Source organism: Podarcis cretensis (assembly GCF_951804945.1).
Source record: "Podarcis cretensis genome assembly, chromosome: Z".
NCBI classification, from domain to species: Eukaryota; Metazoa; Chordata; class Lepidosauria; order Squamata; family Lacertidae; genus Podarcis; species Podarcis cretensis.
Genome location: NC_137184.1, coordinates 17,016,426 through 17,039,007, shown reverse-complemented (window position 1 = coordinate 17,039,007; position 22,582 = coordinate 17,016,426). Strand labels below are relative to the sequence as shown.

At 46.1% G+C, this 22,582-nt stretch overlaps 1 protein-coding gene across 5 annotated transcripts in view; it reads left to right on the top strand.

Moving 5' to 3' along the window:
- The window catches only part of VAV2 (vav guanine nucleotide exchange factor 2), a 155,501-nt gene extending 133,991 nt beyond the window's left edge, over nt 1–21,510 (top strand). For 2 of the 5 annotated variants that reach the window (XM_079961262.1, XM_079961263.1), the window contains 17 exons: nt 348–434; nt 1,631–1,716; nt 2,028–2,160; nt 4,154–4,263; nt 4,963–5,064; nt 5,905–5,993; nt 6,587–6,603; nt 7,250–7,265; nt 8,317–8,444; nt 9,803–9,877; nt 10,611–10,663; nt 11,668–11,784; nt 13,015–13,102; nt 14,626–14,749; nt 15,867–15,953; nt 18,072–18,226; nt 18,366–21,510. In XM_079961262.1, coding sequence (XP_079817388.1) covers nt 348–434; nt 1,631–1,716; nt 2,028–2,160; nt 4,154–4,263; nt 4,963–5,064; nt 5,905–5,993; nt 6,587–6,603; nt 7,250–7,265; nt 8,317–8,444; nt 9,803–9,877; nt 10,611–10,663; nt 11,668–11,784; nt 13,015–13,102; nt 14,626–14,749; nt 15,867–15,953; nt 18,072–18,226; nt 18,366–18,413 — 1,515 coding nt within the window. In that variant the 3' untranslated portion in view covers nt 18,414–21,510. The remainder of the gene's footprint in view (nt 1–347; nt 435–1,630; nt 1,717–2,027; nt 2,161–4,153; nt 4,264–4,962; nt 5,065–5,904; nt 5,994–6,586; nt 6,604–7,249; nt 7,266–8,316; nt 8,445–9,802; nt 9,878–10,610; nt 10,664–11,667; nt 11,785–13,014; nt 13,103–14,625; nt 14,750–15,866; nt 15,954–18,071; nt 18,227–18,365) is intronic. The other 3 variants (XM_079961264.1, XM_079961266.1, XM_079961265.1) reach the window with 2 other exon arrangements.
- Nucleotides 21,511–22,582: the final 1,072 nt, after the last annotated feature.

Below are 22,582 nucleotides of genomic sequence, written 5' to 3'. Positions count from 1 at the left end.
CAGTGAGGTGAATAGGAAGATGCACTGCAACTGATTGGAATCAGTGTTGCATACAAAATAGAAGACAATTCCGCCTTATGCCCCCACCTGTGGCCATCCCTGCAGCATTGCAAAGGATTCTGGGGGGTGGCATCCACTGTGTCTTGGAATAGCCCTTCTCTGAACTGATCCTTTGAAAAATATCTGAACGGGGCAGTCCCAAAGCCAGTGTATGTGTGCCTGTCCGCCACTGTTTCTTATTGTGTTGATGGCTCTCAGCTGATTCTGCCAGATCACAATGTTACAGCCAGCTCTGTGTGTGTGTGTGTGTGTGTGTGTGTGTGTGTGTGTGTGTTTCATTTTTTCAGGACCTGGCCATGTATATAAACGAAGTCAAGCGGGACAAGGAGACGTTAAAGAAAATAAGTGAATTTCAGAGTTCCATAGAAAACTTGGTGAGATAAAATTCTGGCGACCTTCTGAATGCTGTTCCCCTAAAAAATAAATTGAGGCTCTAGTCCTCATAGTTCTGAATAGAGGGATGGATTAAATAGGGATGAAGGAAGCAGCTGCCTTATGCTGAGTCAGACTCTTGGTCCCTCTAGCTCAGTGTTGCCCACACTGACTGGCAGCAATGGCTCTCCAGGGTTTCAGGAAGGGGCATTCCTAACCCTACCTGGAGGTGCACCTGGGGATTGGACTTTGGACCTTCTGCATGTAAAGTAGTTGCTCTTCCACTGAGCTGTGACCCTTCCCAGAAACATAGGAAGCTGCCTTGTATTAGTCAGACCCTCAACCCACTTAGCAAAATATTGTCTATATTGACTGCCCAGTGCCTTGACATTCCCAGGCCTCTCTCTGGAAACCTTCTCCTTGCAAGGCAGGCTTGCCACAAAGCTGCAGCCCTTTCCAACATAAAAACACAACCTATAAACAGAACAAAAACAAGCAGAACCAACAGCAGCTAAAAGCAAAGAGCAGCAGCTTTAATAACAGATCACACACCACAGAAGGTTGGGAGCCATGGGATTTATAAACAGCAAATCAGGAGCTTCTCTGACCCCGTTTTCTTTCTCCTGCTAGCCTTAACCAGGATCCCCTCTTAAGCAAGATTTGAAGTCAAGATCTGAGGCTGCTCCTGGGTATCATTAAGTTATTTTTGATAGCTATTGCTTCCGAGCACAATTCAAAGTGTTGGTGCTGACCTTTAGAGCCCTAAACGGCCTCAGCCCAGTATACCTGAAGGAGTGTTTCCACCCCCATCATTCTGCCTGTACACTGAGGTCCAGCTCCGAGGGCCTTTTGGCGGTTCCCTCACTGCGAGAAGTGAGGTTACAGGGAACCAGGCAGAGGGCCTTCTCGGTGGTGGCGCTGGCCCTATCGAACGCCCTCCCATCAGATGTCAAGGAGATAATCAACTACCTGACTTTTAGAAGACATCTGAAGGCAGCCCTGTTTAGGGAAGTTTTTCATGTTTGATGCTTTATTGTGTTTTTAATATTCTGTTGGGAGCCGCCCAGAGTGGCTGGGGAGGCCCGGCCAGATGGGTGAGGTATAAGTATTATTATTATTATTATTATTATTATTATTATTATTATTATTAGGCTTTTGTTTTCCTCCTCTCTCAACACTTTCCTGTGTTACCCCACAGCCAGTGAAACTGGAAGAATACGGGAGGCCCAAAATAGACGGTGAACTGAAGGTCCGCTCAATAGTGAACCATACGAAGCAGGATAGGTGAGCAAGCGAGAGAAGGGCAGAACAAACAGGTGGCTTCTGCTCACCAAATAAGGCTGGGAACTCTGGTTTGCTAAGGATGCTGGGAATTGTAGTGCAATAAGTGTAAACTACACTTCCCTGAGTTCTTTGAGGAAGCCACAACTATGAAAAGTGGCATAAATATGCTTTAAATGGATGGTGTGGATGTAACGTTCCCGGGCTACCTTGGAAGGGATGGGAAGAGAGTGACACTCAAAATTACTTTAATGCTGTTGAAAAATGTGTTTTTCAAGCCTTGGCTTTGTATCTTTTCTTTGGTGTGGGGGCAGGTACTTGTTTTTATTTGACAAAGTGGTGATCGTCTGCAAACGAAAAGGCTACAACTATGAGCAGAAGGATATCATTGAGCTGTTCTGCTACAAGATGACGGATGACCCGATGAACAATAAAGATATAAAGAAGGTTGTTGTTATTATTGATGATGATGATTACTCACCATCCCAATCTCTTAAGTGGTGAGAGACCCCAGGGGTTCCAGGCACTTACCCAGGTTATGTTTCCTTGCAATGAGGGTTAGCTGAGACTGCGGTTGCCCTTGGGATATATGGTTTCATTTACACATCTGTACAACCTGAGCATAGGATGGAGGGGCTCACATTAGTGCTTTTCCATTAGTCACAGCTTTGGATCCAGCACAGAGCAAGCAGGTCTCTGTGTATCCAGCCTCCAGCCTGCTTTCAGCTCAGCTCTCACAGCCCACCCTGGCTCTTGTTCACTTACCGTATTTTTCGCACCATAGGACGCACTTTTCCCCCTCCAAAAATGAAGGGGAAATGTGTGTGTGTCCTATGGTGCGAATGCAGGCTTTCGCTGAAGCCTGGAGAGTGAGAGGGGTCGGTGCGCACCGACCCCTCACGCTCTCCAGGCTTCGCACACCTCTCCGCAAGCAGCGGGAGCCCAGCGCTGGGCTCCCGATGCTTGCGGAGAGTTGCCAGCATGCCGAAGCCTGCGTGCGCTGAGCTCAGCACGCCCAGGCTTCGCGGACCTCTCTGCAAGCAGCGGGAGCGCTCCCACGGCTTGCAGAGAGCTGCCTGTTTGGGGGCTGGGGTCAGGGGAAGCTCGAGCTTCCCCCGCCCCAGCCCCGCGCCTGGCGGGTTAATAATTTTTTCCCCTTTATTTCCCCCCCAAAAAAACTGGGTGCGCCCTATGGTCCGGTGCGCCCTATGGTGCGAAAAATACAGTACCTAACAACAAGGAGTGGATGGTGAAGGAAAGACCCACGCCTTAGCCAGAGGGGCACCATCACTTTGTTGGGGCTTTTGCAACCAACAAGCTCCTCCTTTAGGATGCTGATGAGGACCCTTAAATAGCCAGCTAAGGTCACTGTCTTACAAAGAAACTTCTCTCACTACTTCGGCAAACTCCTCTACTGGATTCTAATCCTCACTGGGTACAGGAATTGGAAGGGAGTCAGGGCATCCTCCAGACTGACCCCCCAAACCCACATTATAAGCATTTGCATTCCTATTCTGTCCTTCCAGAAGAGCCCAGGGAGACAAACACCAAAATGTTAAAACAATACAATTAAAAAATAAAATTAAAACATTTATGAAATGTTTACAAACCTCTAAAAGCAATCATATTACCCTGATTATTTTAGGGTTGCCAGGAACAGTCTTTTCAACTACCAAAGACCTGGGTGAAAATGAATATTTTAAAATCCCTCTGAAAGCCAATAGCAAGGGAATCAAGCACATTTTGCCAGTGAGGCCATTCTATAAAAAGGGAGGGGGCAGCATCGGAAAGACCCCATGACTGGAATCCCCTGGTGATGGTATCATGGAAAGAGCTTCCCTTGCCTAGTAGGGTCCTGAAATGGTTAGTTTTAACAGGTGGGCTGGGTTTAGTAACCATTTGGGGCAGAACTCTCCTCCATATTTTTGATCAGATCTAAGAACGTAAAAATTCCCTGACCTCAATTCAAAATGTGGCCAATGGAGGACTTGTGGCCAATGGAGGCCAATGTGGCTATGTGCCCATCCTAGTTCCTTGCCTCTTGGTCATCTATAGTTTGGGGTACAGGGCTTGGTTGGCAGGAGGTTTAGTCTTTCCTGCTCCTGGAAGCCAACCTCTCTCTTTAAAACATGGGTGAGCTGGACTCTGGAGCCTCTTTTTAACAAACTGTGTCTCTGCTTTCCCCTCTCATGCTTCTCAGTTGCATGGAAAAATGGTAAGCTGCGTCCACACATTCAGATTTAATTTTTATCTTATCGCTGTAACACGTCAATAAGGGACACTTTGTAAGGAAGGAAGGAGGGCAGATGGGGGCTGGCTGAGGGCAGACTGAGGTTGGCGGGACAGCACTCCCCATTTGCCCTGATTGGACCAGACTCCATTGGGAGGAACCATTTTGACTGCTTTAGCATCCAGTGCTCTCTCTTGTTTCCCTTGGTAGTGGTCATACGGTTTCTACCTCACTCACCTCCAAGGCAAGCAGGGCTTCCAGTTCTTCTGCAAGACAGAAGACATGAAAAGGAAGTGGATGGAGCAGTTCGAAATGGCCATGTGAGTATTGGGGCACTTAAAAGAAGAAGAGGCTTGACAGCCACCATGTTGGCACATATCAAAGGAAACACCGGCAAAACTCCAGAGCCAGTAAAAGACCCGACAATAGGCAACATTGAGGCAGTTTGACATTACATAGTTTTATTTCCTGTTCTATATATTTTTAAGGGAAGGGTTTTAAAAGCGGGGGGCCACCAGTCTTTCGGTCTTGCAGCCCCAGAGCGGATGTCCCAGGATCTCCCTGTCCAATGTTTCTATGGGATTTGTCATTTGAATTGTTGTTAGAACGTCAGACTTGGACCTGGGAGAGACTAGGGTTCAAATCCCCACTTGGCCATAAAGCTCATCTTGGGCCAATCACTGCCTCTCAGCCTAACCTACCTCACAGAGTTGTTCTTGTGGGGATTAAATGAGGAGGGAAAGAACCTTGTACACCACTGGGTGCACTTCCTTGAGCTTATTTGAAGAAAAGGAGAGGAATAAATGCAACTAGAATAAATAAATAAAAATTTAATTTAGAATTCAAAGCAAAATTATTGAAATGCTGAGTTTATCGGGGAACTTTGTTCGTGATCCCCAGGGTGCCCACAGAAGCTTCCTGAATAAGTTGGAAAAGTGTGCAGTGTTATTGAAGCTGATCAGAATAGTCCTGAGGACTAAAAATAAAAATTAGCTGTTTTCGTTTTCCCTTTGGATCAGGTCGAACATCAAGCCGGAAAAAGCCATGGCAAACAACCACAACTTCCAGATGTACACCTTTGACAAGACGACAAACTGTAAAGCATGCAAGATGTTTCTCAGGTGAAAGGGGACTCTTCTGCTGGAAAGTGTCTATCCAGACCAGTGGTAGGCGGGCGGTGGTTTGGCATCTGCTGGCAGATCTCTGGGTGATTTGCAACAGAGCGGCTAGGCTTGCAGACTCCCAGTGGTTCAACAATGGCAGTGACCAAATGACTTGGGGACGGGCCACAGCTGAGTGGCAGAGCAGCTGCTTTGCATGCAGAAGTTCCCAGGTTCAATTCCCAGAAACATCTCCAGGTAGGGCTAGGATTGTCCCCTGCCTAAAATCCTGCAGTACTGAGCTAAATATGGCCCAAATATGGCCTGACTCCATTTAAGACTGGAATCGTATTTTATTTTGAGGGAAAGGATGCATGGTGGTAGATTGTCAGTTTTGCATCCAGTAGAACCCAGGTTCCTTCTCCAATGGCATCTCCAGGTAAGGCTGAGAAATAGCCCTGCCTGAAATCCTGGAGAGCCTCTGCCAGTCAGAGTGGGCAGTACTGAGCAAGATATACCAATAGTCTGACTTTGTATAAGGCATCTTTCTCTGTTCTATGCTTGGAGAAGGGGAAACACCTAAAACGAATGCAGGTAAATTGGTTTGGTGTGGGGAAGCTTGTACATGAGAAGTATCTGGTCCTGTGTCTCTGCTGATGGTAGGGGAAGTTACAAGAAGGGGAATTCCATCTAGACCTTAAGAAGGACCTTCTGATGATAAGAGCCATTCAACAGTGGATGGGATTCCCTTGGAAGTGGTGAACTCTTCTTAACTGGAGGTTTTTAGCAGAGGTTGAAGGGCCATCTGTCATGGATTGTTCAGCTGTGATTCCTAACCCTCCCCAACTCCTCTTTCCACAGAGGGACCTTCTACCAGGGTTATCAGTGTGTGAAATGCAAAGTTGGTGCTCACAAGGAATGCTTGGAAGTCATTCCTCCCTGCAAAATCAGTAAGTTTCTCCTATGCAGAAGCTGCTTTTCACAATTAAGGTTTGCATCAGTGATCCATAACGTGGTACTTGTGAGTGCAATGGCACCCTTGATGTCCTCTTTTGGTGCCCACAAAGCCTCAGAGCAGCCATCCCAGGCAGTACACTGCCCCCTTGGTTATGAAGGGCCTTCTTGGTGTTTTATTCTCTCAGGCTTTTCAAATTATTATTATTATTATTATTATTAGGAAAGGGCTTTGAAATAGTGCTATGCTGTTTTTATTGTCTGTATTTAAATATATTTGATATTTATATTGTATTAATTCTATTAAATGAGTTTCATTCCTTTTTAACAATTATCTTTTATATGCTTTTAGCTTTTTGTATTCTGTTTGTGTTCTTTTAATTTGTGTATGTCATCTTGAGTCCTAGTCTGGGAAAAGGGAGGGGTGTAAATCAGTCAGTCAGTCAGTCAGTCAGTCAGTCAGTCAGTCAATATTCTCTTGGGGTTTTGGGATCCTTTCATCCCACGGTGTAAACTGAAATGTGGAGTTTCCTGCTCAAGCTAATCAGAATTTTCATTTCATTTCTCCCCAACCCACCCAAATCTTCAGGTTCACCTGCAGACCAGGTAAGATCCATCACTTCTTTTTGCCTTCTCTCCAGGAAAGGATGTTCCTCTCTGTTGGTTGCAACTGCCTGTGATTTCATTTCCTTAGTGCACTGGCATCACTGGGCAATGGAGATGGGGACGGGAGCAGTCGGTCACTCCTGCAAAGTCACTGCCACATACTGGGAAAGTTGAGGTGACGACAGGGAGGGCTATTCTGTCCAAGTGTAGCAGCAGAAGCAGCAGATTGGCTCTGCTGACAGGCATACCCAGTGCCAGCCTACCTGATGCCTTTTCCCTTTGCTCCGATGGAGGACAGAGAAAGCAAGGCAAAATGTGGGAAAACCTCTGGCTTTTGCATAGCTGAATTTTGTCCACCTGTACTTTGCCCCCCTTTTTTGCCTCCTGTGCAGCCCCTAGGAAGAGCTCCCAGATTGAAAAAGGGCCCCCCACCCCCGTATTAAGCAAGAGTTAACTTTTTGTTTCTTGACAAGGTTTGTACCTGTTTTGCGATACTTTTTTTTTTTTTTAACTCTCGGAGGGAAGACAGAGGAAGAGTGTGAACTGTTGTTACAGCAAGCAGGATGTTTTGTGGCCCAGAAAGAATCATATACAATTTTAAAATCTCTCTCTCTCTCTCTCTCTTTCTGTCTGTCTGTCTCTCCAGGATTCATTGAATATGGGTAAGGTTGCTATTTTCTCTTTATTATTATTATTACTGGTGCTTTTTCTTTTTTCCTCAAAATACTTCTGCTGCTTAGTGAGATGAGGAACAGTAAATTGCAGAACAGATCAGCTGCATCCCTGGTGTGTGTCTCAGAGCATGGATGAATGGTCTGCATTATCCTGAGTCACACCATTTGCCCATCAAGCTCAGTACTGCCTACACTGACAGCAGCAGTTCTCCAGGGTTTCAGGCAAGGGACTCTTTCTCAGCCTTGCCTGGAGATACCAGTGGAGCTTTGAACCAGGGACTTTCTGCATGCCAAGCAGGTATTCTGCCACTGAGCTAGGGACTTTTCACTAAAAATAAATGAGGTTCATGTCCTCATTGTTCTGAATAAGGGTAGAATTAAATACTAGCATTATACCCCCAAGAGTTGGTCTATCTAATTCAGTGTTGTCAACACTGACTGGCAGCATCTCTCCAGCATTTCAGACAGGAGGTATTCCCAGCCTTACCTGGAGCTGCTAGGGATTAAACCTGGGACTTTCTGTATGCAAAGCAGCTGCTCTATTCTCCCCTTAAAGTGATAGTCTAGTCCTCATTGTTTCTGAGTAAAAGGCAGGATTAAACAGGATAGGCTCGGTTGTTTTTAAAAAAGAATATAAGCTTAAGGGCAGAGACTGATTTCTTTATTTCTAGTTGATCTGTAGGCTGCTCTGGGAATCTTTGTTTACTTATTCATTGGCCAAATAGTGAAAAGCGGAAATTCTTTAAATAAATGAGGCTGCCCCAAAGCAATATTAGCCTTCGATTCCCCCATATAACAACAAAGTAAACAGATAAGCAACTTTGGCTTTTAGAAGACATCTAAAGGCAGCCTTGCATAGCAAATTTTTAATGTTTGATGTTTTATTTTGCTGGAAGCCCCCCAGAGTGGCTGGGGCAACCCAGTCAGATGAGTGGACGATGATGATGATGATGATGATTACATTTTGATAGAAGTTCATTCACTGACTTAATTGCTTCCAACTTCAGCACGGCTTCTCCTTCCTTCTGTCTACATGCAGGTCCCAAAATGGTGGCAGTCCAGAACTACCATGGCAACCCTGCTCCGCCAGGGAAGCCCGTCTTGACATTTCAAACGGGAGAAGTAATTGAGCTCCTCCGAGGGGACCCAGAGTCACAGTGGTGGGAGGTGAGTGCTGGGAGGCCCTCTGGAAACATCCAGGAGATCTTAGGTGAAGATATGGGGCACAAGCTCAGCCATTGCATCCAATGGAACTGATTTACAACTTAGTTTAGATTTGGTGGGGGATTTCAGGCTCTAATCTGGCCCTCCAGACCTCTCTGTATGGCCTCCATAAGTCTCCCCAGGCCACACCCTCCTTGAGCATTTTTGCTTGGCTGGAAAGCATTCTTGAGTTCTGACATGACTCTTCCTTGAGGGGGGACCTCAAGGGTCCCAGTGCACCCATGGGTGTTATTCTGGAGGCTTCAGAACAGTGGTCTCCTAGGCAACTTGGATGGCTAGCATAATTCCCCAGCCCTTGCCCCAGCAGCCTGCTTGCACTGCGGCCTTCTCCTGGTCCTGCTTCTCCTGGTCCATGTTAACTGAACCTGTGACTCTCTGAGGCCAAAAGCACCCGCTATGACTCTGCCCTATGACTTTTTAAAAAAATTATTTAATCATTTTTTCAATACAAACAACAACCACAAAAAATACATGCAACAAAAACCACAATAACACTAATAACACAATTTAACATTTCAGATTTGAGTACTGATATACCTATGACTGGGATGCGGGTGGTGCCGGGGGTTAAACCACAGAGCCTAGGACTTGCTGATCAGAAGGTCAGCAGTTCGAATCCCCGCAACGGGGCGAGCTCCCATTGCTCGCTCCCTGCTCCTGCCAACCTAGCAGTTCGAAAGCACGTCAAAGCACAAGTAGATAAATAGGTATCGCTCTGGCGGGAAGGTAAACGGCGTTTCCGTGCACTGCTCTGGTTCGCCAGAAGCGGCTTCATCATGCTGGCCACACGACCCGGAAGCTGGATGCTGGCTCCCTCGGCCAATAAAGCGAGATGAGCGCCGCAACCCCAGAGTCTGCCATGACTGGACCTAATGGTCAGGGGTCCCTTTACCTTTACCCATACTTATGACTACACCTTTTTAACAATATTTCCCCACCTCTCCTCCCCCTACTTCCCACCACTGTCTGCCTTATCGCTTAAATATTCTTTCCAGATTTCTTCATATTTATGCATTCTTAATTTGCATCGGCATGCAATTCGTTCTTATGTAGCTAGTCTGTCCATATTATCAATCCATGTGCTCAATGGAATCTTTTTGCAGCTCTTCCAATTCATCAAAACAAGTTTTTTTTTATTCTAATATGGCACAGTGCATCCATTTTTTTATTGACCCCTTGTAATCTCCCACATTTCCGGTATATAATTTAGAATTAAATTCCATTCCCCTAAACAACAATTTATTTTTATTAGTCTTGCTATGACTCTGCCCTGTGACTGTTTTTCTCATCTTCATTTGCAGGGAAGGCTAATATTGTCGAAGAAGTCTGGTTATTTCCCCAGCTCGTCGGTCAAACCCTGCCCAGTGGATGCCAGAGTAAGGAGACAGGAATGTTAGCAGAGTCACTTAACTTCTGCAGAGGGGAGAAAAGTCTTGACAGAACTTTATTTAGAAAACTGGACAAAACCAGTGTATAATTTGAGAAAAAACAAACCAAGAGGTTTTGTGTGTCTTGGTCTGGAGACATTCAGCCAAACATACGGGGGTGGTGGGGGGAGGCATGGAAATAAGCCAATCAGCATGCATGCTACTAGCCATGATGAGTATACTTCTGAATAATACCAGTTCCTCGGAATTTTCAAATGGTGAGAGATTGTGTTGTGTTCAGGTCCTGCTTGTGGGCTTCTTCCCATTGGGGCACCTGGATGGTGACTATGAAAACAGGATGGGCTCCCTGTGGCCTGATCCAGCTACAGGCCTCTTATGTTCACTTAAGGGCACAGTTATGTTGCTAATATATTGTCCAATGTGGCCAATTTCATCTTCTTCACAGCTAATAACTCATTAACTTACACACTTATACTTGGTCCATGAACTCCCTTGGAAGGTGCTGGGCTCTCCTTTATTTGAGGTTTTTAAGCAGAAGCTGGACAGCTAACTCTCAGTTATTCTTTAACTGCGATTCCTGCGTTCCAGGGGGTTGGACTAGATGACTCTTGGGTTCCCTTCCAACTATACAATGCTGTGATTCATTAAAAAACAACCACCAACTGTTTGCTTCTTAGGGTGCCACTACTTGTGTAACTCTTTTCTGCTCTGCTTTCTGCAGCCTCCTAACAGCCGGCCCCCATCACGAGAGATGGATTACTCTGCCTATCCTTGGTGAGTTCCAGTGTTCAAATTAGGCATGCATTACCAGGAAACCTGGGATGCAGGTGGCGCTGGGGGTTAAACCATAGAGCCTAGGACTTGCTCAGTCCCTGCTCCTGCCAACCTAGCAGTTCGAAATCATGAAGTGCAAGTGGATAAATAGGTACCGCTCTGGTGGGAAGGTAAACGGCGTTTCCGTGCGCTGCTCTGGTTCGCCAGAAGTGGCTTAGTCCTGCTGGCCACATGACCCGGAAGCTGTACGCCAGCTCCCTCGGCCAATAAAGCGAGATGAGCGCCGCAACCCCAGAGTCGGTCACGACAGGACCTAATGGTCAGGGGTCCCTTTACCTTTTACCAGGAGACCTAAAGGTGGATGCTCACGGCTTTTGTTTGGCATATCTTGGAGTAGCCAAAGTGTTTCTGAAATCCAACTTCCATTGTTCCCTGACAATTGTCATGCCAGCTGGGACTGACTAAAACTTACTTATTCAAGTTACCTTTTTGATAACTTGATTCAGATGAGTTCTGTAGCACTTAATATGTAAAACGTATCTCGGAGGTACAGTCATACCTCATGTTACAGACGCTTCAGGTTACGTGCTTTCGAGTTGCAGACCGTGGGAAACCTGGAAGTACTGGAACGGGTTACTTCCGGGTTTTGCCGCATGTGCAGAAGCGCCAAATCGTGCCGGTGTCCGCGCAGACGTGGCGCTTCAGGATGTGAACGCTGAGGGTTGCGGACGTGCCTCCGTTACAGATTATGTCCGCAACCCAAGGTTCCACTGTACAGAAAACTAAAGCAACAACAGCAGACCACCTAAACAACAACAAATGCTGAAATAATGCCAATGTAGCATGAATACAAATTACAAATAAATCCATACAAGTTACTGCTTGGCCACAGGGGCTAGAAACTTGGAGAAATGAAAGTAGGGGTTCCAAACTAGAAAATTCAGCTCCCAGAAACGAATGAATATCTCTTAACAATGAGCATTTCATGTTTTCTTGTTTTTCAGGTTTGCAGGAAACATGGAAAGGCAGCAGACAGACAATCTCCTGAAGCTGCATGTTACTGGGACGTACCTGATCCGGGAGAGGCCGGCAGAGGCCGAGCGCTTTGCAATCAGCATTAAGTAAGTGATCTAACTGGGCTTTTTCTGAGGTGGGGGTGTAGTTCCTTGCAGCGGGTGCAGGAATGGTTGCAGTTGTATCACCAGCTTTGTTAGAAGAGGGGTTTCTGCCCGGGCAGGGCCACAACAAAAAAGGCCCCTGTAGCTGTAGGGCAAGGAGAAGGACCTCATGCTTCTGTCCTGGCATACGGGTGCATGGTTAGGGTATGGCCCTGTGCGGGGGATGAGCCCTGGGTATTATTTGGCTGGCAACCCCAATCTTACTGCCCCATAAACTATATCATTTTGTAAGCTGTTTTTGCTCACTCTGCATTTGAACACCTTGATAACGCAACCAAAATTTGCATGATAGTTCCCAAGATCAAGGGGCAGGTTTTTGTCTGACCTTGGATACAATTTGAGGATGCAAATTCTGAATCAAAATACAGTCATACTTTTGAAGTCGAACGGAATCTGTTCCGGAAGTCCATTCGACTCCCAAAATGTTAAAAAACCAAAGCGCAGCTTCTGATTGGCTGCAGGAAACCCTGTCGGACGTTCGGCTTCCAAAATAGCGTTCGAAAACCGGAACAGTCACTTCTGGGTTTTGATCATTCAGGAGCCAAAATGTTTTGAGAACTAGGCATTTTCGAAAACCAAGGTATGACTGTAGTGGACTGAAGCTTCCACAACCACCAATTTCAAAACTACATCGTACACTAACCCCACATAACAACACATCCCTTCTTTCTTAAATATTTCTGGGAAACTGAAAAAAAGAGAGAGTCAGATTTGCCCATCCCTTGTGGTCAATAGGCCTTTTTTAGGACATCACCATTCATGTAGGGCAGGGGTTGTCAAAGTTTTTGTGACTTGGCCGGTTCACTGTCCCGCAGAAGCCGTGGTGGGCCGGAGTGCATGCATGAGCAAATGCTATTTCCAGTGCTCCTTCCAGCGCGGAGGAGCCGTACGCAGCTTCTCATTGGCTGAAGGACCTTCCTGCAGCCAATGGGAAGCTGGCAGGCATAGCGGAAGGCAGTCCTCACTCTGCTCCACGCTGGTTTAGCGTAGTGCACGGGAGCCGACTGAGCGGGATGCGGGGGCCCATGGGCCAGTTAGATGACCCCCATGGGCTGCTTGTGGCCCATGGGCCTTAGGCTGCCGACCCCTGCTGTAGGGGCACAGTGGCATTCCAAACCACCCCAATCTGACTGTGATCTTTCTGGTTAACCGACTCCATGTCTCCCCCTGCAGGTTTAATGAGGAGGTGAAGCACATTAAGGTGGTTGAAAAAGACAACTGGATTCACATCACCGAAGCAAAAAAATTTGAAAGCTTATTGGTATGGTTTGTTTGGAGATAACAAATTATTATTATTATTAATTAACATATTTCATAAAATTTATACACAGCTTGGTTGATTGTAAAAAAAAATCCCTCAGAGCTATTCACAAAAAAAAGATAAATGAAAAAGAAGAATTGACAACAATACAATAATTTAATACTTTTGAAAAGTCAAAATAACAATAGACTAAAAACATTAATGCTCGTAACTTTCTAAACATCTGGGGAGACACGTCCAAACAAAAATGTTTTCAGCAGGCTTTGAAAAGAGTACAAAGAGTACTTATTGGTGTCAATAAGTGGTGAGTTTCAAGTGAAAGCACTGCCAGTCCATTTCTAATTCAAAGTGCTGGTTATGACCTATAAAGCCCTACCTGACTTGGGTCCAAGCTATCTGAAAGACCATTTCCTCATACAAACCTGCCAGAGTTTTGAGATCCTTGGTGAAGGCCCTTCTGTTGGTACCACCACTTTCACAAGCCCACTTGGTAGGGCTGCGGGAGAAGGCCTTCTTGGTGGCTGCTTCCAGATTCTGGAACTCCCTCCTTGGAGAAGCCAGACTGGCTCCCTCCTTGTCGTCCTTCTGCCAGCAGGTGAAAACCTTGTTCCAACAGGCTTTGGGGAACTGAGTGCTTTTGATTAAAGGGCTGGTGCCATGCTATTTTTATGGTAGTAACTGGTTATGTTTTAAACAAATTTTATTTATGTATATTAGAGGTTTCCAAACTTTTCATGTTGGAGACACACTTTTTAGACATATATCATTTCGTGAAACGGTAATTCAGTTTTCCTAGCAAACCAGAGGTTTAACTAACCCCTTATTTTTAAATTATTATTTTTTCTATGTTTTTAGCAATTCTTGTTTTCATCTGTAGACCTCCCTTCAGTCCCTATCAGGGGAAAAGGCAGGGAATAAATGAATATATAATAATACAGTGGAACCTCAGTTTTTGAACGTAATCCGTTCCAGAAGTCCATTCGACTTCCGAAACGTTCGAAAACCGAGGATCAAAGGGCTGGCAGCAAAATCCATTGAAAAAAATGGAGAAACGCACATCAGAAGTCATTCAACTTCTGAGGCATGTTCGAAAATGGAAGCATTCACTTCCAGGTTTTCAGTGTTCGGCTTCCGAAACGTTCGATAGCTAAGACATTTGAAAACCGAGGGTTGCCCGTATAATAATGTAAAGTCATAGCTTGGAAGTCGAACAGAATCAGTTCGACTTCCAAAACGTTCGGAAACCAAAACACGGCTTCTGATTGGCTGCAGGAAGCTCCTGCAGCCAATCGAAAGCTGCAGAAGCCCCGGCGGACATTCAGGTTCCAAAGAGCGTTTGCAAACTGGAACACTCACTTCCGAGTTTGTGGCATTTGGGAGCCAAGGTACGACTGTGTACTGAAAATAACACCTTGAACTTGGCCGGGTATGCCTGCCTTGGTGGCTAAAGTTTATTTTGAGAACCCTCTTCCAAGAAATTTACAGTTTTGCTTTTTGTTTTAATTTCTTCCATCCCCTTGTAGGAACTCGTTGAATACTATCAAGCTCACTCACTCAAGGAGAGTTTTAAACAACTGGATACAACATTGAAATACCCTTACAAGTCCCGGGAACGCTCTACCTCCAGAACCTTGACTCGGTCACCAGGTAATAAAAGGAAGTTGAAATCCCTTCCTTCAATCAGTTTCTCTTAATCACTTGAGAGTAAAAAAACACCCAGGACAGGGAAGTTATGGGTTCTGTCCTTAGTTCAACAGTAGAGCAAACCCTCTGCTTGCAAGGCACAGGCCAAGGATTGCATCCAAGCAAGTTCCACTCGAAGTAGACCCATTGAAATTGCCGTACCTACCTAAGTTAATCATGCCTATCAGTTTCAGTGGGTTTGCTTGGAGCGTGACAAGCATTGCATGCAACCCCAAAACCTACAGGGGCTAGTGTGGTGTAGTAGTTAAGAGAGGTGGACTCTTAATTTGGTGATCTGGTTTCGCTTCCCTGCTCCTCCACATGCTGGGTGACCTTGGGCTAGTCACACTTCTCTGAAGTCTCTCAGCCCCACTCACCTCGCAGAGTGTTTGTTGTGGGGGAGGAAGGGAAAAGGAGATTGTTAGCCGCTTTGAGACTCCTTAGGGTAGTGATAAAGCAGGATATCAAATCCAAACTCCTCCAAACTCCTCCAACATGCTATATACTTTGTGGGGAGTGGGTCCTATGGGATGTGTGTATCTCACTCCGCCCCCTAAGAGCAGTCAAAGGCAGTCAGGCTCCCCTCTTCCTTGCTCCAGGCCAAAATGGGCAAATTGTGAGGGCAGATGAGCTATGCTCTGCCTCCGCAGCCAGAGGCAGCAATGCTTCTGAACGCCAGTTTCTGGAAACTGCAGGAGGGGAGATATGCTGTTGGGCTCAGGTCTTGCTTTGCTGACTTCCCACAGGCCTCTATATCTGGATGGCCACTGTGAGAACAGGATGTTGGGCTGGATGGGCCATTGGCCTGATCCAGCAGCCAGACTCTTTGTATGAGCCTTGGTCTGATCCAATGATAATGTTTTGATATTCCAAAAAATAAAACATAGTTATTATCATTATTGGGGGGGCGGGAATGAAAAAAAAATATCTGCATGTTCTGAGTTTGCTTTTACTGGGTGTGTGCCGTGTTTTTCTCTCCCCACCTTTGTTAATTTCCTTCGTTAATTGTGTTTTCCGACCCTTTTCTTCCTTCCTTCCTTTCTCCCGTTGCTTTGTTTCTCTCTCTCTGACCTTTCTGCAGCTGCCTGTGCTTCCTACAATTTTTCCTTTCTCAGTCCTCAGGGCCACAACTTCACTTCTCAGAATGCCTCCACTCCTTTCTGGTCAGGTATATATATATACATATGTGTTTGTTAGTGTGTATATATATATCTAGATATCTGTATGTATACATATGTGCATGAAAAGAGAGAGGAACTTGGCCTCTGGTGGTAGCCTGAGAAATTGCAGCATGTTGCCATCTCCATCTTCACCACCAGAAGACATTCATCCATTGGTCACCTGGAAGAGAAAAGGGCTTTTCCATCGGTCCTTGGCCAGATCCACAGCAAACTTTTGATGTGCATTCAAAGCACATTTAAAACACATGACTCCCCCCCCCCCTCATGAACCCTGGGAACTGTAGTTTCCCCTCCACAGAGTCCAGGGTTCAAATCTCCCACTCGGCTGTGGCATTCACTGCAGGTGACTTTGGAGCCAGCCACCACCTCTCAGCTTAAACTACCTCACAAGGTGTTGTGGGAATTTAATGAGGAGGGGAGAGAGCCATGGTTGAACAGGTGGGATATAATGCAATAAATAAATGCAACAAATGAATAAAATGTGCACCCTTAACAAACTACAGTTGCCAGGGGAAGCCATGTGCTTTAAACATATATTGGTTGTGGTTTAAATTTATGGTGTGGATCTGTGCCCCACCCTACCCCCCATGTCATCTCTGACCATTAGGCAGAGTGAGGTGGTTGTGGGTGGTCAGACAGCAGCAAGGAGTTGCAGAACAAATCTCTGTGTGCTACAAGATCTGGCTTGTACCTATCCCTTGGGGTGGATTCTGTACATTACATGGGAGGGGGCAACCCTCTTGTCCTTTGCTTCTGGCAGCAAAATATCATTGGCTGACCCTGAAAACACACAATAAATTATTGGGGGGGGGGAGAGAGAGCTATTTCCACCTCCCCCCTATCCAGTAATTCCCTCAAAGCTCACCTCGGACTTCCATTTAGCCAGAACTTGGTGTCAATATTGGAATGTGATGGATCAAAAACTCAAGTCTCTCTCTGAGCTGAATTTCCTACTGGATAGCTGTGGAAACCTCCATGTTTCTCTTTGCAAAAAAATACCTGACCAGCATTCTCTGTCCTGCCCTGATGCGCCTTCCATTTGTTTCAGTGGGGCATTGAATGTCCTGGTGGGATTTTTTTTCCCTTTGCTGCCTTTGCATTCATCCTGTGTCATCTTGGATTCCAAACACAAGCTGTCCCTGTGTCCCATTCATTGCCACATTTCAGAGGCATATCCATTGCATCCTTTCCTGATCCCACATTTAGAAGCCTGTCTAGACAGACCACACTTTTCAGCCTGCATGGAACGCAGTTCAACCTCTGCTTGCTGAATGGATGCGTTAAAGCACAGGGCGACTTCACCAGGGATTTATTTTTTTAAAGCATGTTTGTAAAAAATCACTCCTCTTCCAGCACATTTGCAATTTTTTTTAAAAAAATGGCGGAGTTTTCCTTTCTGCAGTAATTACGTTTTAACTATTTTGAATGAGGACCACATTGCTAAGAAGAGAATTACCTAATATTGGGGTGAGGAACCTCAGACCCAGAAACTGAATGCAGCCTTCCAAACCTCTCTGTTTGGCCCTCAGGACTCTCACCAGACCCACCCCTCTCACTGAGCCACCCCCCTCACCTCATCCTTGCTTCACACTTTCCTTGACTGCTTTTGCCTGGTAGGAATGCTCCCTTGAACTGTGACCGTGCATTTTAATTGTGTGGGTCCTCAGGGTTGGTGAGATGCATGCATTGTTGTTAGGCCTCGGCAAACCACCAGCCACTGGAATGTGGCCCCTGAAAGCTTGTATGCAAGGGAATGCAGCTCTCTGGCTGAAGAAGGTTCCTCACCCCAGCACTGTATGATCTGCACAGCACTTCATCAGTGGCTTAATTCACATGCCAATTCCCCCCCCCCCCCAAAAAAATCCAAGAATCTTACTCCATTCCCACAAAGCAGTAGGCACGAACCAATTTAACAATGTCCTGTGACACATTTCAAATGAGGCCTATGTGCTTCTCTGCACAAGGTGAAATTCTGCTGCCTTGCTCTTACAGCAGATGCAAGAGGTCAGGTTGAACTCGGTCCAGCTGTGCTCAGGATTGAGTCTGGCAGATGTGAAGCACCACAATGCTTCCTAACCATCCTTCCTTTTTTTGTCTGCCTGCAGTATTCACACCTCGGGTCGTAGGGACGGCGGTGGCGAGGTACAATTTCGCTGCGCGGGACATGCGGGAGCTCTCGTTGAGAGAAGGGGACGTTGTGAAGATCTACAGCCGGATAGGCGGGGACCAGGGCTGGTGGAAAGGAGAAACCAATGGAAGAGTACGTGCTGGTTGTTGGGATAACTGGGTCCTTCTCCATTTTAACATGGGTAGCTGGGTCCTTCTTAAGAGTGGATAGATACTTGGGTCTGACTCTGGGTGTTGTGTTTTTAATTGCTGCTTTCCATCCCCCACTGCAGATTGGTTGGTTCCCTTCGACCTACGTTGAAGAAGAGGGTGTTCAGTGACGTCTGGAGCTCCCAGGCGCTGTCAGCAGTTGGCCCAGTGGAAAGCCGAAACAAGCCCTTTTTCTGGGGCTCTGAAAAAGCGACTGTCCCTCTTCCGGCACTAACAACTAAGACAAAAGCCTCTTGTTGGGCCCATTGTAACAAATGGGGTGCAAGCAAGCAAACAAACGCACATGGACATGCAACAGAACGGGATTCTTTGCGCATTTGTGCTTTCTGTGGGTGAGGGGTTGGGAGAGACAGTTTAGCTTTATCTTTCATTGATGGCTTGACTTGTACATAAGATTTTGAAATCCAAAGTTGGGTGGTGTTTCTGGAAAGTTGTGGGGTGTCTGAGGGAAGCCTTCTGTGACACATGGCTTAGGGGTGATTTACAAAGCCTGTTTAGTGAAGGTTGGACCAAAACCACCACAGGGATGGCATGGTGGAACTCTGGAATTGGAGAGAGTCTCTTGTTCCTGGGTGTGGAGCGATGGAGAAGGGGAGTCCTGATTTCTACAAGGCTTCTGGGGACTCTAGCATTAGGACAATGGAGGGAGTCCTCTCATAGACTACAGACGTAGTTTGGATGTTATGTGGGACTGATCTCACACACTCAACAGGCATGAATCGGTGTCTGGGGGCAGGGCCATGGTTGTGTTGTTCTCATTCAGGCATCACACCCTCCCCAGTTGGCATAAAAGGACCGTCTACTCAATTTGGGTGAGGAGGAACCCTGAGAATGTCACTCCTGGAAGGTTGCCCAGAAAGGTGAGGCATCACCTGCGTCTGACCTTGTTCATCAGGTTCTCCTTCACTTTTAAGGAGTGTGACATTGATCCTCATTTCTTAGTGCAGGGGTGGGGGATTTCAGACCCCAGGGGGCTGAAAGTGGCCATCTGAGCCTCTTAATTCGTCCCAGAGGCCACTCCACATCCACACACCCCTGTCCCCATTTAACAATGCTTGCTCCACACCTTAAGTGGGTTTGGCTGACTGGATATCTCACCTTGCAGTGGGGTAATGCCTCTTGCTTGGGTGAATGGATGGAGAAAGGTGGACATGCAAACACTTGCCTTTTTCATGGCTGGGATATAGCTTGCCATAGAAATGTAAGACTTGCACCTGCCCCTCCGCCAACTTCCACTACTGGCCCTGCCAACCACTGTGATGTGTTCCCTAGAAGGTTCTCTATGAGGGAATGTGGCTCTCAGTCTGAAAAATACTCCCTTGCACATCTCTGAGTGGACTTTCTCCCTTGTGATTGGGGGATGTCAGGCTGGTTCTCTGGGACTTGTGCTCCACAGCAGCCTTCCCCACCCGACGTAGGGTCCTCCTCCATGTGTTCTTGGACTACAATTCCCATCATCCCATGCTGGTTACTGGGGGCTGCTGGGAGCTGGAGTCCAAGAACATCCTCAGGGCACACCCAATTGAGAAATCAGCAAATTTCACAGTTTTCACTCTTTTGGGAAGAGAGAAGTGTTAAAACACCCATTGACGTCCAAACATTGGTCACCCTAAGGGTTAGGATTTGATAAGGGCTGTCAGTTCTGAATAAAATATGCAACTCGTTTTCTTAAAACTCAACATGTCTCGCTCAGTCGTCACCTTAAAATAATTTATTTCTCTAAATTAATATCCCACCCCGTTTACCCAGATTGCACCATCACCGGCAGTTAAATCCTGCCCCCCCCCAACAACCAAGTTCATTTCCCAACCAGAGGTGCTTGGTGCACTTAAGAGATAATATATTTAGGGATTGCATTGACAGGCAGAGGCAGCTGATTCTAGTGTCATCCCTACTGTCCCTGCTGAGCTCTGCAAGGACAACACAGGATTGACCCATTGCATTCATGCAAAGCACACTTCAACATGCATGGCTTCCCCCACAAAGAATCGCGAGGACTGTAGTTTGTTATAGTTGTTGGGAAGTACAGTGGTACCTCGAGTTAAGAATTTAATTCGTTCCAGAGGTCCGTTCTTAACCTGAAACTGTTCTTAACCTGAGGTACCACTTTACCTAATGGGGCCTCCCGCTGCCGCCGTGCGATTTCTGTTCTCATCCTGAAGCAAAGTTCTTAACCCGAGGTACTATTTCTGGGTTAGCGGAGTCTGTAACCTGGAAGTGTCTGTAACCCAAGGTACCACTGTACAGTTCAGTGAGGGTGAAATTACAGTTCCCATGAATCTTTGGGGGGGTAGCCATGTTCTTAAATGCCTATTCAATGTGCTTTAACTGTTTAGTGAGGATCTGCTTGGAGGAAGAGGAGGAAGCTGATAGCCAGCACCCCACCCCCATCCCAGTCTGGCTTGAAAGTAAGAAGATGACAGGCTTGAGGACTGACCAGGGGTTGGTGGGGCTGTGCCCCAATGAACCAACCTCTCCTGCCTCTGGGTGCCTCTTTGATCCATAACTGTTACCAAATGCAAAGAGCTGATCTTGGAACTTGCTGCAGGGAGCAGCCCAGAGAAGCCAGCAAAGCATAAACTGAAGCACTTTTGAAGTCCTACTTTTGTGCACCTTCAGCTGTCAGGCTTCCTTGTAGGATTTGCTTCCAATAAGATGTGCATGGAGTCTACAGCCTTGCAGTTCTGTTGGTCAGTTTTTGGAAAACGGAGGGGAAAGTGGGGAGGGTATTCTGCCAGAATAATGAAATAACTAAGGGTTGTTGGTTGCTTACCTCTCGGTGAAGGCAAATCATACTTCCTTCAAAAATGAAACCAGAGCAGTGCTCACCTTTCTCTTGAAATGCCTTTGCTGCCTTCTGTCATGAATTCTGAGAAAAAATAAAAGCATTTCTTGGGGTGGGGGAGGAAAGGGATGGTGGGTTGGGTTGGAGGGGGCTGGGTTTTCTTCTTCTTTTGTATGTTTGTTTACTGATGTAATATTCCCCCTCCCCCAATCTAAGGGATTATTTCGTTTGTAATTAATTATGGACCCACTTTGTCACCACATTATATATTTGTGAATAAGAAAGGAAGTTTTCTTTAATGATGATGATGATGATGATGTGGTGAGAATATTGTACATATATTTTAGTTGGTTTTGAAGAAGAAAAAACATTTTTAAAATAATTGTACCAATGGACAAAAAAAGAATATGTAAATTCCCTGATTTGTTTGTTCTTGTTTGGTTCTTTTTGCACTACCCCTGAATTGGGGCCGGATGGAAGATGGGAGATTATGTAAGATCATGTGAAGTCTGGTTTATAGATGGGAGAGGAACTGACAATCCATTTGCGATTGTGATTGTCAGGCAAACAGGAATGGTAGAGCTGCTGCTTGAGACACACAGATGCTCCCATCACCTGCGTGTCTTTCTCAGAATCTTGGCACAGTTGTGGGATATGATCTAAAGCAGAGGGAGGCAACATGGTGCCCTCCATATATAGCCAGACTTCCAGCAGCCAGTATGGCTAATAGTCACAGATGATAGGAGTTCTAGTTCAGCAACATCTGGAGGGCCACACCTGTCCTAGTCCTGATCTAAGAGGCAGCATTTCTCCTCTTGCATGCAGGAAATGGGAAAAAGTCCCTATTTTAGAAGAAGCACTCTCTTGTGAGAGTGGAGTGCCGCCTTTTACATCAGGGGTGGGGAACCATATTTATTGGACTTCACCTAATATCAGCTGCAGCCATCATGGCCAATAATCCCACTTTAAGAAGTAGAATTCTCTACAGGGGGTTGAATTAGATTACTCTTTGGGTCCCTTCCAACTCTACAATTCCATGATTCTGTTGCATACAATAAATGGAAGAATGCATCTATTTAAGAGGCATTCCCCTATGAGGCTTCAGTAACTAGAGTCACAGATTATTATTTTTTCTTCAAACCCTTCCCTGCAAAATTGTGTTGCCTCTAGACTTGGCCAAAAGGAGAAACTCATTTAGGAGACGTTTGGTGCATACAATTTAAAACGTGGTGGATTTAGTGGCCTCACACTTTAATACAGAGAATTGTTTTTTGAAAAGGAGATCCTGGTGTTTCTCTTAAGCTTGCTTGGGGTTTCCTCAGACAACAGGGGTACAGCTGGGTGACCATAGACCATGGAATGTCCCCCAACCCTTTCTGTGGTGTTAGGAGCGAGCCAGCAATAAATCACATAGAGCAAGTGAAGTTTACTCTTCCTTAGAAGAAACAAGGTGTGCTCAGGAGTGCCAGGCCTAATGAACACAGCAACTCTTCT